General features: G+C 42.2%; 1 protein-coding gene across 14 annotated transcripts in view; it reads left to right on the top strand.

The window, feature by feature from the left end:
* The window catches only part of cacna1a.S (calcium channel, voltage-dependent, P/Q type, alpha 1A subunit S homeolog), a 179,159-nt gene that overhangs the window by 100,380 nt on the left and 62,497 nt on the right, over positions 1 to 16,282 (top strand). For 9 of the 14 annotated variants that reach the window (XM_041588923.1, XM_041588910.1, XM_041588915.1 and 6 more), the window contains exons 23-26: positions 1,713 to 1,772; positions 2,858 to 2,964; positions 10,071 to 10,082; positions 13,496 to 13,507. In XM_041588923.1, the coding sequence (XP_041444857.1) occupies positions 1,713 to 1,772; positions 2,858 to 2,964; positions 10,071 to 10,082; positions 13,496 to 13,507 (191 nt within the window). The remainder of the gene's footprint in view (positions 1 to 1,712; positions 1,773 to 2,857; positions 2,965 to 10,070; positions 10,083 to 13,495; positions 13,508 to 16,282) is intronic. The other 5 variants (XM_041588918.1, XM_041588919.1, XM_041588920.1 and 2 more) reach the window with 2 other exon arrangements.

The raw sequence follows: 16,282 nt of genomic DNA on the forward strand, positions 1-16,282 counted from the left end.
TAGTAGGGAGAGATGGTGCCTATAGTAACAGTGGATAATAGTCTCTGGGAAGGGAGTGTGACTGTGGGATAGCAGGTATAGTAGGGAGAGATGGTGTCTATAGTAACAGTGGATAATAGTATCTGGGAAGGGAGTGTGACTGTGGGATAGCAGGTATAGTAGGGAGAGATGGTGCCTATAGTAACAGTGGATAATAGTCTCTGGGAAGGGAGTGTGACTGTGAGATAGCAGGTATAGTAGGGAGAGATGGTGTTTATAGTAACAGTGGATAATAGTCTCTGGGAAGGGAGTGTGACTGTGGGATAGCAGGTATAGTAGGGAGAGATGGTGCCTATAGTAACAGTGGGATAATAGTCTCTGGGAAGGGAGTGTGACTGTGGGATAGCAGGTATAGTAGGGAGAGATGGTGTCTATAGTAACAGTGGATAATAGTCTCTGGGAAGGGAGTGTGACTGTGGGATAGCAGGTATAGTAGGGAGAGATGGTGTCTATAGTAACAGTGGGATAATAGTCTCTGGGAAGGGAGTGTGACTGTGGGATAGCAGGTATAGTAGGGAGAGATGGTGTCTATAGTAACAGTGGGATATTAGTCTCTGGGAAGGGAGTGTGACTGTGGGATAGCAGGTATAGTAGGGAGAGATGGTGTCTATAGTAACAGTGGGATATTAGTCTCTGGGAAGGGAGTGTGACTGTGGGATAGCAGGTATAGTAGGGAGAGATGGCGCTTATATTAGCAGCAGAGGTGCTAAGAAAATACTGTGGTATAGCAGGTATAGCAGGTATAGTAGGGAGGTAGCTCCGCAGGTGGAGCCCCTGAAGGGCCTGCCATGTTTTTACTTAAAAAAGGAAAGGTTAAAACTGATTACTTATTTCCATTCCACATGGCTGCTTATCATCAGGATTAATCCAGCTCAAATGCTACATACTACAGAAACGACAACTTGGTGCATCTCTGGATATCCCATAGAATCCTATGATAAGCTTCATTCTTATAGTGAAATAGTGAGAGATGCTAAAAAGCCCAATTCATTTAAGTCAGTAGATCTGTTTTAGCGCAGTGTGAATGGGTTAAGCAGTGCAGGCTGCAGAGAGAGTGTGAGACTATGTTGTGAAGTTAGGGTGAGGTGTGTTGGTCTGACAGCCCCGTTAATCACACCCGCTCCTGCTTACTTTGCAGTTCCTCTCTCTATATATGTACTGGACAACTCCCGCAGGGGAAAGGGGGGAGAGTGAAAGGAGAGGAGAAGGAGGGAGCGAAGGGGCTGCTGATTGAAATAATGGGAACATTGGTCCCAGAGGGAGACGGGAGGAGAGGAAATGTGCATATTGTATATACAGAGACAGACATACATCTTATATATAGCAGGTGTGTGTATAGAAATAAAGAAAATATATACTTGCTTAAGGTACAAATGTACTGAATATGCCCAGATCACTAGAGCACTTATACATTTTATACAGTAGATGAGTGAACTGTTGGCTCCTCTTACATTCCAATTCTATAACCATTTACTCTGTCTTCTTTCTCACCGCATCAGTGTTCCTTAACCTCTTGGGCCCTGATAAAGTCTAGGGATCAGCTTCATGACCCAAAATGTGATTTAGAAGTCATTTGTCTGCTGAATTTCATTATAGTGAATAGGTTCATGGTGAACCAACTTAAAATGTTCTACATACTGTATCATTTATGCAGAGTTTTCTCTTTCCTCCAGGTCTTGCGTTATTTTGACTATGTCTTTACGGGAGTCTTCACTTTTGAGATGGTTATCAAGGTATGAATCTGAAGGCCGCTGGTAGCTTCAGCCAGTGATGTAACTAGAGTGCGTCGGGTCCTCCTGCAAAAAATCTTCTAACTAGGGATCCAGCGCACTCCAATCCCCACCCTTACTCCCAATTCCCGTTCTGCCCAGCCCACCTCCACCCTGCCCGCTTCCCACCCCACCTCCGCCCACTCCCAGACGACTTTAGTTCCCTTCCTCGCTCCAGGTAAGAGCAGGACCGGAACTAGGAGTAGGCAGAGTAGGCACGTGCCTAGGGCGAGAAGATTGGTGGGCGCCAGGCACGAACCTTTCACTGCTGCCTACCCCAGTCCGGTCTTCAGAGTCCCGATCGTTAGTTGACTTGTTTGCGCGCATATGCGAGGTGATGGGTGATGTGTGGGGTCAGCGCGCATGCTCACTGCGGGGTGAGTAGGTGAAGGGATGGTTAAGCGCACATGCAGCGGTGCTCACATAGACACACGCTTCAGAGGGGACGATGTGGCCGGTCGGGTTGCCTGGTGGGCCCGGCGGGGGTGGCCCGGCCCTGGGTATGAGACTGGCTGGGGAGGAGGGTTTTTTTATAAGCTATATCGGAAGCAGGCCTCAAGTCCCCCGTTTCCCGGGCACCCCTACGACTGCAGGGTCTGCCTTCTCTATAGTTAAGTTACTGGCTGTAGCCAGTGGCAAATTAAAGATGCCAGGCCCAGATTTATGGCGACGCCACACAAGCCCAGTCATAGGGCAGCATTATAATAGCAGGATAGTTTCTCCCCTAAAGCAAAAAAAGTTCTTCAGGGAGCTTCAAACATACAGTAGAATCCCCATTTTACGTTTTTAAGGGGACCAGAAAAAAAAGGTGTACATTTCAGGGAAATGTATTATGTATAATATATAGGTGGGACCACAAAACAACAATGTAAAAATGAGGGAAAACTTAAAATCATGTAAAATTGAGGTTCCACTGTATTTCCCATCACCAGGAGGACTCACTTTCAATAGTGTAAAGTTGAAAGTACAAGCAAAGGGCACTTTATACATCATTTTTAGCTCCTGAATGAATCTGCAATTACATCTCTGAACCTTTTCTATGTTTTCAGATGGTTGATCTGGGTATCATTCTACATCAGGGAGCCTACTTCCGGGACCTGTGGAACTTTTTAGATTTTATCGTCGTCTGCGGCGCTCTAGTGGCCTTTGCCTTTTCGTAAGTACTAACCGGCTCCAGCCTTCCCACTGTTATTGTAACCCACTGCGTGCCTGGCCTTGATCACTGCATGTTGATATGCGTTTGGTGCCTGACCAATAGGATTTAGAGTCATTCTGCCTTTCACCTAATGCGCCTTCATTGCTGCATTTTAAAACGGTAGTATTTGCATTGAGAAGTGGATTTATTATTAGCAAAACCGGTTATAATATATTTGTTTTAACTACAAGATTTGATCATATATGCAATGTGCACAATAGCTAGGGATGAAATTAGCATAAATGGGGTTCTGTACTCAGAGCTCAAAAAAACACACATTTTAAAATCCAGTCTCTGTGGGTTCCTGTGTTCTACACTAAATCTGTTGGTGTGACTGTCCTAAACAAAAAGGTTAAAAACGCAATGGTCCATTTACAAAGCAAGGGCAAATTTTAAAAAATGGAGTCCTTATTTTTACCCGCAGTGTAAAGTTCCCTGGATTCTGGTGTAACTGCAGATTTCTGTGGATGATTCAAACAAAAGGTTTGGGCTGGCTAACAAATTGCAAACATTTGGGAGCATGGGATGTCTGTTAGGAGATAGGTCACAGGAATGACGAGCTCAAACTCCCAGAAAATGACATCCAAGCAATGGTGTCTGGTGCTGAACTGGAAGACCCACACCTGCCCCGGGGTCATAAATCAATTCAGATTACCAGCAGCACACAAATCAGTTGTAATAATGCAAAAAGTGATTTATTTAGCCCAAAAAATGCATACTCAATGGGCAACGTTTCGAGCCCTCGAGACCCTTTATCGTTGCAGATTGAGAATGTATTTTTTAGGCTAAATAAATCACTTTTTGCATTATTACAACTGACTTGTGTGCTGCTGGTAATCTGACTGTCGGAAGAGAGGTGGCACACATGGGCATGGTCTTCATCTGAGCACAATCCAAGAGCCACAACATGGAGTTCTTCTAGGCCCAGTGCACAAAGGGAGTTCTGTTGTTGCTATAGTAGCACCTCTAAACTTTTGGCTGACAAGTGTTTTGTGGTGAGTGATATTAACTGGTTTATATCTTATATAAGTAATTCAAAAACAACTGGACTTGCTGAGTAATCATTGAAATTGTTTCACTACTCATGCTGGCAGCTTCTTCAGTTCAACTGACTGGTGTGGGAAGTTCTCGGCATATAAACTCTTCCACTAATCCAATCACAATGGCGCATTGTAACTCTTCAGAGAGGTGACATCTGAAACAGCCTTGTATGTAGCAGACAGGTGGTGTTGAAGGCCCCTGCCTCTGTTCAAGGATGGTTTCTCCATCTTGACATGAATCATGCCTCTTCAATGGATTTCTGAGCAAATCCAGTTGTTTTATAATTACTTATATTAGATATACCATGACCTGGATGAATGAAAATCTTCATAGTCTTAACTGGTTTATGTTTATTCCATACAGTCAAAATGTTATATAATAGGGCCCTATTTCTCTGTACTGGCTTGTGTGTCAGGGGGTAGGGGTACATCACAACTATGACTTAGGGCAGCATTAAAAGTAAATCTGACCATGAATGTGCTTCTTCAGGTGTGTAAGAAGAGAGACAGAAGGCATGATGCTACTAAGAGGCCCAATATGGTTCCCAACAGATGTACCCTTTCAGTATATTTGCCAACAGACCATCTGGGTGGGGTTAATATGATTTTGCTGTTGGGCCCAGTAACTTCTAATCTTGCCATTGGTTCATATGGAAATTTGGGAAATACTGTATAAACCCTTCTTCAAACAACAAAAAAAACCTTAATACTCCTTTCACTAACCCCTTGGTTTTATAAGTATACTGCAGACCCACAAGAGCAAAATCTTCTCTCAGACTCTGCACTTTTTATCCAGCAAATAATAAATCCCTGAGCCGGATTCCTTATGGTGAAGACGGCGGGGTGCATTGCAGCAATGCCAGCTAATTTTACATGAGCGCAGCATTCCTTTCTGAAATGATTAAATACTGGAAATAACAAGGGACGTCATTGTGCCAGCGTCTCATCTCCACTAAAACATTCAATGATGTAGAGTTCTTTTATGGAGAATCTAGGGTGCCAGGCCCAAAAATAAAGGTTATTTTGTTATCTCTGTTTGCTGCATTAAGTAGAACTCAAAAATAATATTTTCAGAGCACAATGTGACTGTAGTGTTCTGTGTTTTCAGTAAGTAGGACACTGTGTGCTGCTGGATCCATCCATCTTTTTAGAGGAGGGGAACAAACTTGATTTCTCTAATATCACATTATCTCGGTTGTGACTTAATACAGGTAGGGGACCTGTTATCCAGAATGTTCAAGACCTGGGGTATTCCAGATAACGGATCTTTCTGTAATTTGGATCTTCATGCCGTTAGTCTACTAGAAAATTATGTAAGCATTAAATAAACCCAATAGGCTGGTTTTGCTTCCAATAAGGATTCATTATATCTTAGTTGGGATCAAGTACAAACTACTGTTTTATTATTACACAGAAAAAGGAACTCAGTTTTCAAACTTTGGATTATTTGGATAAAATGGAGATGTATTAGAGCTCACTCTATTAAAATCACCAGACATCATGTCTCTCTACATGCAGGATTTGTGCAACAAGCAGTTATTTTGTTAGATTTTGTTTGTACTGGAATCGGTTATTTGAGTGAGTTCTAATACATCTGCTAGGAAAGGAAGCCCCCCTATAAGATATATTGGATGTAACTGTCAATGAATATCTGACACCCAACTGCTGCATGAAGAGAGAATGAAGAGAAACAGATGCTGAGAGAGGAATAGTGAAGATAAACTTGATTATTTCAGAAAGGATGCAGAATTTTTATTTATTGTATTTACAAAGTTTCTTATTTCGGTATGATGAAGCTTATAGTAAATTCTTCTTTTCACAACAGTTCCCCTTCAAGTAATACCAATTGGTAATCAGGGCTGATCCTATCAAATGTGGGGCCCAATTGGGACCATGTTGGCGGGGCCCCTAGACAAAGTGTTGCTGGCTACTGCCACACCAAGTATTTAGGAAAATAAGGGCATACATGCACAAAATAGAAAGGAAAGGGGCAGACAAGGTAAGAGATTGAGAAGGATGAAATAGGCTCACATAATAGGGGCACACAGTGTAAGAGAGAGAGGGAGGAAATAGGAGAGTGGACTGGGCCAATTAGTTTGGGGCAGGCTGGGCCGATTCAGCTTGGGAGCAGGCTTGGTTGGATTGGGGGCAGGCAGGGCCTATCAAGGTTGGAGGAAAGCTGGACCTATGAGAGTTGGGGGATAGGCTGGCTTATCAGAGTTGGGGGGTAGGTTGGACCTATGGATTTGGGGATGAGCTGGATTCTCAAAGTTGGGGGCAGGCCAGGCAGCATCATGTGCTGAGGAAAATATTATCTGTGCTGCCCTGTGGTGCGGGGCCCCCAGAGGTGTGGGGCCCTATTGGGCCCAATTGGTCCAATAGGCCTAAGGCCGGCCCTGTTGGTAATCACACCAAAATAGCTGGCCATACACCCAAAGATCCACGGATCTTTCTCCGATATGGCCACCTTTAGCTGGGTGATATTGAACTGGTCCAATTTTTTGGCCCCTGAGATAAATACTGGTTGTTGTAAGAGGCCCTCATCAACTAGCAGATGTGATCCTTGCACAAGTGGGGAAACTTCATCATCATTTATTTATCATCATCATTTATTTATATAGCGCTGTCAAGATACGCAGTGCTTTAAAACTTAAACCTTGATTGATATGTGGCTGATTTTCTTCCAGACATCAGTTGGACAAGCTCATCAGTGGACTTCATACATGGTTCAATAAGCTGCTGACCTTTAGTTAGCCTGCCTAGACATAGAGGTGCAGTAAGAGAGAGTCATAAATAGAAGTTAAAGTAAACATAAAAATAAGTAATAAGCAGTTGAGCAATTCTATTCTCAGTGTGCATTATCCATAATCATCTATAGATCAATAAGGTTCCCATATAAACCTTATTACCTAAACATTTACTGCATGCCCCTTCTCAATAAACATTCCCCAGCCATCTCACGTCATACTCTTGGCAAACAGAAGCTGTGCATGCTCCGTAATGACATGCCGACCAAGCTTGCACCAATGTCATTTTTCAGCTTCCCACACAGGCCATCATGTTAGACATTCCCCACCCCCAGATCGTCAATTTTCACCCTGTGCATTTCATTAACAAATGGCATTTCTACCCCTTCGCTATGATGTTGGTGGCAATGAAGATTGTGGTTATATACAAAGCACAGATCCACACGTGATTACCAATGACAAACTCAAGAGAGATAATAAAGATCATTTATAGTCACTCTTCAGATACTCTTGTGTCTGGATGGCTGGGGCAGATAACTAAGATACAGGTGCATTACACAAAATCGTGTTATTTATGACAAGCAAGTTGGTGCAGTGGGCTGGAGTCCACCAGAATGGAATAGAAAGTTGCAAATTGCCCTTTAATTGCCAACTCAAAAGATATTATCTGGAATATTTCAGAACCACTGAAGGGAAACGCTTAGTCAATGACAACAACATTTTTCTTATCCTCTTTCGACTCATTTCCTTTCTTTCCCGTTGTGTTGTTTTTATGTCTTCTCTGCTCCCTTGTTTTCTTTCTAATTCCCAATTCTTAAAAAAATCTTCTCCATTTATTGTTCTGGTGTAGAAAGTTCAGGCCAACCTTTCTGTTTTGGGGGGGCAATTTAGAAACTTCTGCCTTTAGGTCCAACGTGAGGCCTGCCCTCCTGCACATTTTTAGGGTTCAGATTCCTATAGAGGTTGCTGTATCCTTTAAAGAGATAAGAGAAAAAACTAGGGATGCACCGAGTACAGGATTCGGTTCGGGATTCAGCCAGGATTCGGCCTTTTTCATCAGGATTTGGATTCGGCCAAATCCTTCTGGCCAGCTGAACAGAATCCTAATTTGCATATGCAAATTAGGGACAGGGAGGGAAATTGCATCGCTTTTTGTCATAAAACAAGGAAGCAAAAAAAGTTTTCCCACTTCCCGCCCCTAATTTGCATATGCAAATTAGGACTCGGATTTGGTTCGGTATTCGGCCAAATCTTTTGCGAAGGCTTCGGGGGTTCGGTCGAATACAAAATAGTGGATTGGGTGCATCCCTAGAAAACCAGAAAAATATAGTGTAGCATTCCTAATTCAATCACGCACCCAGTGTTTTTGGCATATCAAGAATCAGTATTAAAGTAGAGACTTCCAACTTCTTCTTATTATAAGATCTTATTAGTGAATAGTGATCTTATTAAACATCAAATTTCCAATGCCTGACCAGAGGAGAGAATTTTGTTACTATTAATACCCACATTTTCAATCACAAAGGCTCTGGTGGTATACTATACTCACAAACATAAAAAACTGCTTGCATTTCTCATGGTTTAAGTTGTTGACCACCAACTTCCAGTACTCTTTCCTCCATTGTGGACAATAAAGAAAAACATGTGCAGAGACTTTTTTTAAACTTTAATAAATAATAAAATTGCACTCCCAAAAGTGTCTCCGTGGGTTCGCATTTAAAAACAATAAAAGTCCCCACAGTAGTTTTGCGAATTCCTGGCGTCTCTCAGACCTCAATGCACATGTCTCTGGTTCGCATCTGCACACTGACGCATTCATCACTGCTCGGAGGAGGAAAGAGTATTGGAAGTTGGTGGTCAACAACTTAAACCATGAGAAATGCAAGCAATTTTTTTTATGTTTGTGAGTATAATATACCACCAGAGCCTTCATGATTCAAAGTGTGGGTATTAATAGTAACATAATTCTCTCTTCTGGTCAGTTACTGGACATTTAATGTTTAATAAGAGCAATATTCACTAATAAGATCTTATAATAATAAGAAGGGGGAAGTCTCTACTTTGAGGGCAGAGACAGACAAGAAGATTCGGGGAGATGTAGTCGATAAGGGAAAAAACAAAAAAATATAGTGTAGCGTTCCTTATTCAAACATACCCGGTGTCTTTAGCTTAAAGAGAATCAGTGTTAGGGCAGAGACAGACGAGATTCGGGGAGATTAGTCGCCCGGCAACAAATCACATCTTCTTCGGGTGACTAATCTCCCCGAACTGCCTCCCCGCCTGCTAGAATCTAAATCACCGGCTTTGTTTTCTGAAGCTGCCCGAAGTTGCTTCATGAGGAAACTTCGGCGACTTCGAAAAACGAAGCGCCCGGAGTGCCATCCCGTCAGCAATTAAGATTCTAGCCGGCTGGGAGGCAGTTCAGGGGAGATTAGTCGCCCGCAGAAGATGTGATTTGTTGCCAGGCGAATAATCTCCCCGAATCTCATCTGTCTCTGCCCTAACACTGATTCTCGATAAGCTAAAAACACCGGGTATGTCTGAATAAGGAACGCTACACTATATTTTTTTGTTTTTTCCCTTATCGACTAAATCTCCCCAAATCTTCTCGTCTGTCTCTGCCCTTAAAGTATTGTATTGTTTTTAGCCTTATCTCTTTGAGGGTTACAGCGACCTCTATTGAAATTGGAACTTGTTGGAACAGAAGAGAGCCTGATCTTTTGCTGGACTTGAGACATATTTGGTTTGGGATTCTTCTGGTATTTTCAACATTTCTAGGGTCCCTGGCCCACATTAACTGTTTCTTTTAAATAATCATATTACTGTAATCTGTTCTGAAGATACAAGGATGACCAAATAGCAAAGGGCAGAGAACGCTCATAATGATTAGACACCATTTCCAGGCTGAAGACAAAGTCCATTGAGGTCAACCTGCACAAGACAATCCTTATGTTGATCCAGAGGAAGGGAACAATTACTGACAACTAAAGAGATTTGCAAAAATAGCAATCTCCAAGTGTATCTGACTTCCTACCATCCAGTTTTTCTGGCTTGGTACACTTAAGTCTGCACACCCAGCCTGCACGAGGGTAAAACTGCCAGGGTGACCATATCTGTTCTTGGGGGTAGAACTGAACGGTGCATGAGAAGCAGAGTAGTCACTACGGGGGGCTTGTTGCTTGTAATGATGGAAGGTGAGGGTGGTGGTGTAGTTTGTGTTCTTTGTCTCAGTATCTGTATGATTCATTCCCTCTCTCTTTACATCGGCTGCTTCATCCAGGAGCAATCAGCGGTAATGTCTGTCTGTCCTTTCTTTCTGTCTCTCTTTTAGTTATGGGGCTGCAATGGATAAATTGGGGTTTCAATCATTCTGATGAGGAAGTTTAAAAATACCCCTTACTTAATTGCACATCACCTGTGATTCCACATTCCATGTTATCACTTCATATTATAGTTACAAAGTTGGGTTGAAAAAAGACCAAAGTCCATCAAGTTCAACCCCTCCAAATAAAACCCAGTGCAAATACTTACACACCAACCCCTCCATACACTCACATAAACTATATTTATCAATATCTCTACTAATTGTAGATTTTAGTATCACCATAGCCTTGGATATTCTGTTTGTCTAAGAAATCTTATAGTCATTAACTGAATCAGCATCACAACATCACCCGGCAGTGCATTCCCCAACCTCACTGTCCTCACTGTGATGAACCACCTACGTTTCTTCTTATGAAATTTCTTTTCTTTTAGTCTAAAGATGGGGCCTCTGGTGCGGTGATCCTTTCAATGGGTAAAAAGGTCCCCTGCTATTTGTATAATGGAAGCAGAGACAATAATGTACTCATACTTTGTTATGATATATTTGCCTTCTATACCCATAAGACATCACCTACTGATAAATACTGCATTTCAGGTTGGCTACTGATCTGCAACATCATATCACTAATTAAGGATGTGTGCCAAATTGGCTACCGCCCTACAAATGTATATTCCTCATGGCTGCATTTATACTCTTAACTGCAGCACATCAGAGACAACTAGTACTATGTTAGATGAGTCTAGTTCCACACTGTAGCAAGACGTCTCCTGCTAGAGGTAGAATCAGAATACAAGGAGCTGTGGCAAACAGCTCATTAGAAGCCCAATATTTAGCCTTGGAATCTGCATTGTAAACTGCACCCCCTGCTGTATGAATGTGCATCCATCTAAATACCTTAAAGGATAAGGAATCCTTCAAAATAAGTCCATTTAGAATTGATGAGGGTGGTATTCTAAGCACTTTTGTAATTTTCATTCATTATTTATTTTCTTTTAATTCCAAGATATTAAGGGATACATGTACTGTTAATATGAATGAATTTTGTTACAACAGCGCCACCTGCAGGTCAGTTTCCCACCAGTCTGACCACCAAGTAGTCAAGGAAGTTGTCAGGAGAAAGAAAGAGGCTGCTCTAATGTTCTTCTGCTTAGGAAAAAAATTAGAAACCTTTCTCACATCTTCATGACTAGCAAGTTGGAGCAGTGGGCTGGAGTCCATCAAAATAGAATAGAAAGTTGTAAATTACCCTTTAATTTCCAACTCAAAAGATATTTAACTGGAAGATTTCAGAACCACTAAAGGGAAAGGCTTAGTCAATAACACCAACGTTTTTCTTATCCTCTTTCGACTTATTTCCTTTCTTTCCTGTTGTGTTGTATTTACGTCTTGTCTGCTCCCTTGTTTTCTTTCTAATTCCCAATTCTGTCATTTTGTCTCCCTTTATTGTTCTGGTATAGAAAGTTCTGGGGAGGCACATTTATTAAAGGTAGAATTTTGAATTCATGTGAGTTTTTTTAACTCTCTTAAATTCGAATATACTCGAAATCTGAGGGGTTATTTAATAAAAAAATAGAATACCTTAAACTCGAACTCATTTTACCGACTCGAAAACTCAAATCGAATTCAACTAAACTCAAATTGAGTTTTTTCTCCCTGGACCTCTCCCATTGACTTATACATGAACTCGGCAGGTTTTTAGGTGGAGAATAGTCAAATTCGAGTTCTTAAAAGGGCCAGAGTGTGATAAATCTCAAATTCAAATCCGAATTAAAACTCAAATCGAGTTTGGATAATTCACAATTCAAATTTGAGAGTTTTGACCGTAAAATAAAAAAATAATTGAGAATTTGAATTTTAAATTCTACCCTTAATAAATCTGCCCCCTGGTGTAGAAAGTTCAGGCCATCCTTTCTTTTTTTGGAGGCCAATTTAGAAATGTCTGCCTTAGATTAGGTTAAATTGGAGGCCTGCCCTCCTGCACATTTCTAGGGTCCCTGGCCCACATTAACTTTTTCTATTAAATAATCATATTACTGTAATCTGTTCTGAAGATACAAGGATGGCCAAATAGGAAAGAGAACACTCATAATGATTATGTGAGATCTAAAAGACACGGAATGAAGCCCCAGCACCATCTCCAGGCTGAAGAGAAAGTCCATAGAGTTCAACCTGCACAAAACAATCCCCATCTTGATCCAGAGGAAGGGAACAATTACTGAAAACTAGGGATGCACGAATCCACGATTCGGTTCGGGATCCGGCCAGGATTCGGCCTTTTTCAGCAGGATTCGGATTCGCCGAATCTTTCTGCCCAGCCAAACCGAATCCAAATCCTAATTTGCATATGCAAATTAAGGGCAGATGGAAATCGCGTGACTTTTTGTCACAAAACAAGGAAGTAAAAAATGTTTTCCCCTTCCTATCCCTAATTTGCATATGCAAATAAGGATTCTGTTCAGTATTTGCCCGAATTTTTCGTGAAGTATTCTGGGGTTCGGCCTACTGAAAACCAAAGAGATTTCAAAAATAGCAATCTCCAAGACACTTTGCATTTAGAAGTGTATGTGACTTCCTACCATCCAGTTTTTATGGCTTGGTACACTTAAAGGAGAACTAAAGCTTAACTAACGAAGTAGCCCAAGGCAACCACAGCCCTTTAGCAGTAAAGATCTGTGTCTCCAAAGATGCCCCAGTAGCTCCCCATCTTCTTTTCTGCTGATTCACTGCACATGCTCTGTGCTGCTGTGACTTAATGAGCTTAGGGAGCCACTCACAATATACAGTACATATAGAATAGAAATGTCACAATATAAGGCTGATTAGTAATTAATACACATAATTACTACATGGCAGCACAGAAACCAGTGCAATTAGCATCAGAATTTAATAATCAGCAAACCTGTAGCATCAGCTTATATTACAGCCAGGGAAGCTCATTTTCTGCTGGATAATTAGTGACGAGCCCTAAGCTTAGCTTCTCAACAGCCAATCAGAGCCCACTGAGCATGTGAGTGTCACAGACACTTTCCAAGATGGTGACCCCCTGTGACAAGTTTGAAGTCCTGGATCATTGCTGCTATTGACAAGCTCAAACTTTAGCCTCGTGCAATAAGTTCACTATATAAAATATGCATATTCATTAGTAGGGTTTAGTTCTCCTTAAAGTCTGCACACCCAGTCTGCACGAGGGTAACACTGTCAGGATGATCATATCTGTTCTTGGGGGTAGAACTGAACGGTGCATGAGAAGCAGAGTAGTCAATACGGGGGGCTTGTTGCTTGTAATGATGGAAGGTGAGGAGGGTGGTGTAGTTTGTGTTCTTTGTCTCAGTATCTGTATGATTCATTCCCTCTCTCTTTACATCGGCTGCTTCGTCCAGGAGCAATCAGCGGTAATGTCTGTCTGTCCTTTCTTTCTGTCTCTCTTTTCCTTATTCCTTTCTTAGTTATGGGGCTGCAATGGATAAATTGGGGTTTCAATCATTCTGATGAGGAAGTTTAAAAATACCCCTTACTTAATTGCTCATCACCTGTGATTCCACATTCCATATTATCACTTCATATTATAGTTACAAAGTTGGGTTGGAAAAAGACCAAAGTCCATCAAGTTCAACCCCTCCGAATAAAACCCAGTGCAAATACTTACACACCAACCCCTCCATACACTCACATAAACTATATATATTTATACCTCTACTAATTGTAGATTTTAGTAACACAATAGCCTTTAAAATTATGTCTGTCCAAGAAATCATCCAAGTCCCTCTTATAGTCATTAACTGAATCAGCATCACAACATTACCCGGCAGTGCATTCCCCAACCTCACTGTCCTGACTGTGATGAACCCCCTACTCTGTTCCTTTAAATGAAACTTCTTTTCCTCTAGTCTGAAGGGGAGGGGCCTCTGGTACGTGATTCTCTTTATGGGTAAAAAGGTCCCCTGCTATTTGTCTATAATGTCCTCTAATGTACTTGTAAAGTCTAATCATGTCCCCTCACAAGCGCCTTTTTTCCAGAGAAAACAACCCCAACCTTGTCAGTCTCCCCTCATAATTTAAGTCTTCCCTCCCTCTAACCAGTTTAGTTGCACTTAGTCTCTGCACTCTCTCCAGCTCATTTATATCCCTCTTAAGGACTGGAGTCCAAAACTGCCCCCATACTCCAGATGAGGCCTCACCAGGGACCTATAAAGAGACACAATTATGTTTCATCCCTTGAGTTAATGCCCTTTTTTATACAAGAACTTTATTTGCTTTAGTAGCCACAGAATGACACTGCCCAGAATTAGACAACTTGTTATCTACAAAACCCCAAGATCCTTCTCATATAAGGAAACTCCCAACACACTGCACAATTTAGTATCAGCTGCAAAAATAGAAACAGTACTTTCAATGCCCACCTCCAGGTCATTAATAAACAAGCTGACATTAATGTCACATAGCATTTCCTACTATGATTACATGGCACGTCTAACTATGACTGCCAAGGATGCTGCTGCCATGAGTGTGATCACGCACAGTGTTGGACACAAACCGGTGGGCCCCATCGTCCCAGACCCAGTCCTTGACAGAAGCGGCTTCTGTCCTCCCTCCCTGGCCCTCAGCGCGGCTGTACGAAAAAGAAGGTAGGCGCTGGTTGTGGCTCAGGGAGGGGGACCAGAGGGTGATGTGCACCTGGGGGGGTCCCTGATGCAGCAGTCCCGGTGGGCCCTGGGCCCCTCAGTCCGACAGTGATCACGCAGCACCCCTTAACATGATCACTCAGCACTTCTCACTAAGATTATGCATCACTTCTAACTATAAACACAAGGCACTTCTCACTATGATCACACAGCACCCTCTCCTTTGATCACACAGCACCCCTTACTATGATCACACAGCACCCCTTACTATGATCACACAGCACCCCTTACTATGATCACCTAGCACCCCTTACTATGGTCATGCAGCACCCCTTACTCTGATCTCGCAGCACCCCTTACTATAATCACCCAGCACCCCTTACTATGATCATGAAGCACCCCTTACTCTGATCACACAGCACCCCTTACTATGATCACACAGCACCTCTTACTATGATCACACAGCACCCATTACTATGATCACACAGCACCTCTTACTATGATCACACAGCACCCATTACTATGATCACACAGCACCTCTTACTATGATCACACAGCACCGCTTCCATTGATCATGCAGCACCCCTTACTATGATCATGCAGCACCCCTTACTATGATCATGCAGCACCCCTTACTATGATCACACAGCACCCCATACTATGATCATGCAGCACTTCTCACTATGATCACGTAGCACCCCTTACTGTGATCACGTAGCACCCCTTACTGTGATCACGTAGCACCCCTTACTATGATCACACAGCACCCCTTACTATGATCACACAGCACCCCCTATTATCATCACACGGCATTCCCAGATTCAGAATACACCATGGTATTTCTATTACACTAAAGCTCAATCAGTACCACAGGTCAGGCCAAATATAAACCCCTTCTCTGTGGCAGATTAAAGCAGCCTGGCTCGTACCTCGTACTCTGGTACACTCCAATCTTTACATTCATGACGCTGCACCCTTTACCATGATCACACTGCACCCCTTATTCTAACCACACAATAGCCCAAACATGCTGTAATAAGTAAGGAAGCAGGACTGGGGTGTGTAGCAAATGCTATGTGCCCATCTCTCTATTCATTAGCAGGCAAAAAAACGACTTTTTAATTTCTATAAATGCATTTGCCATGGGTACATGTTGTTAATGCAGCAGAACATTGCTTTGTGTGTAACACCTCTGCGGCTCATGGCATTGCCCCCAGGGTGCCAGCTAGTAATATAAATGGCTGCAGTGTGTGTCATATTGCTTGGGATTTGCTGCTCATTAGGGATTGTAGCCAGGGGAGCGGAAAGACTACAAGTGTTGTCAGAGCAGCTGGTAAAAGACCTCCTGGGAGCTTTTCACATGTAGCATCAAGGGATTAAATGTATCAAACATTTGCTAACAGCACTCTCTTCTCTCTTTCTCTTTTTCTCTTACTATCTCTCCTTCTATTTCTATCTGTGTCTTATCTTTATCCCATAATTCTCTGTCTATCCATATTGATTTCTTTCATTATTTTATAACTGTTTCTATATTTCTGTCTATAC

This window comes from Xenopus laevis, chromosome 3S, assembly GCF_017654675.1.
Source record: "Xenopus laevis strain J_2021 chromosome 3S, Xenopus_laevis_v10.1, whole genome shotgun sequence".
Taxonomy (NCBI): Eukaryota; Metazoa; Chordata; class Amphibia; order Anura; family Pipidae; genus Xenopus; species Xenopus laevis.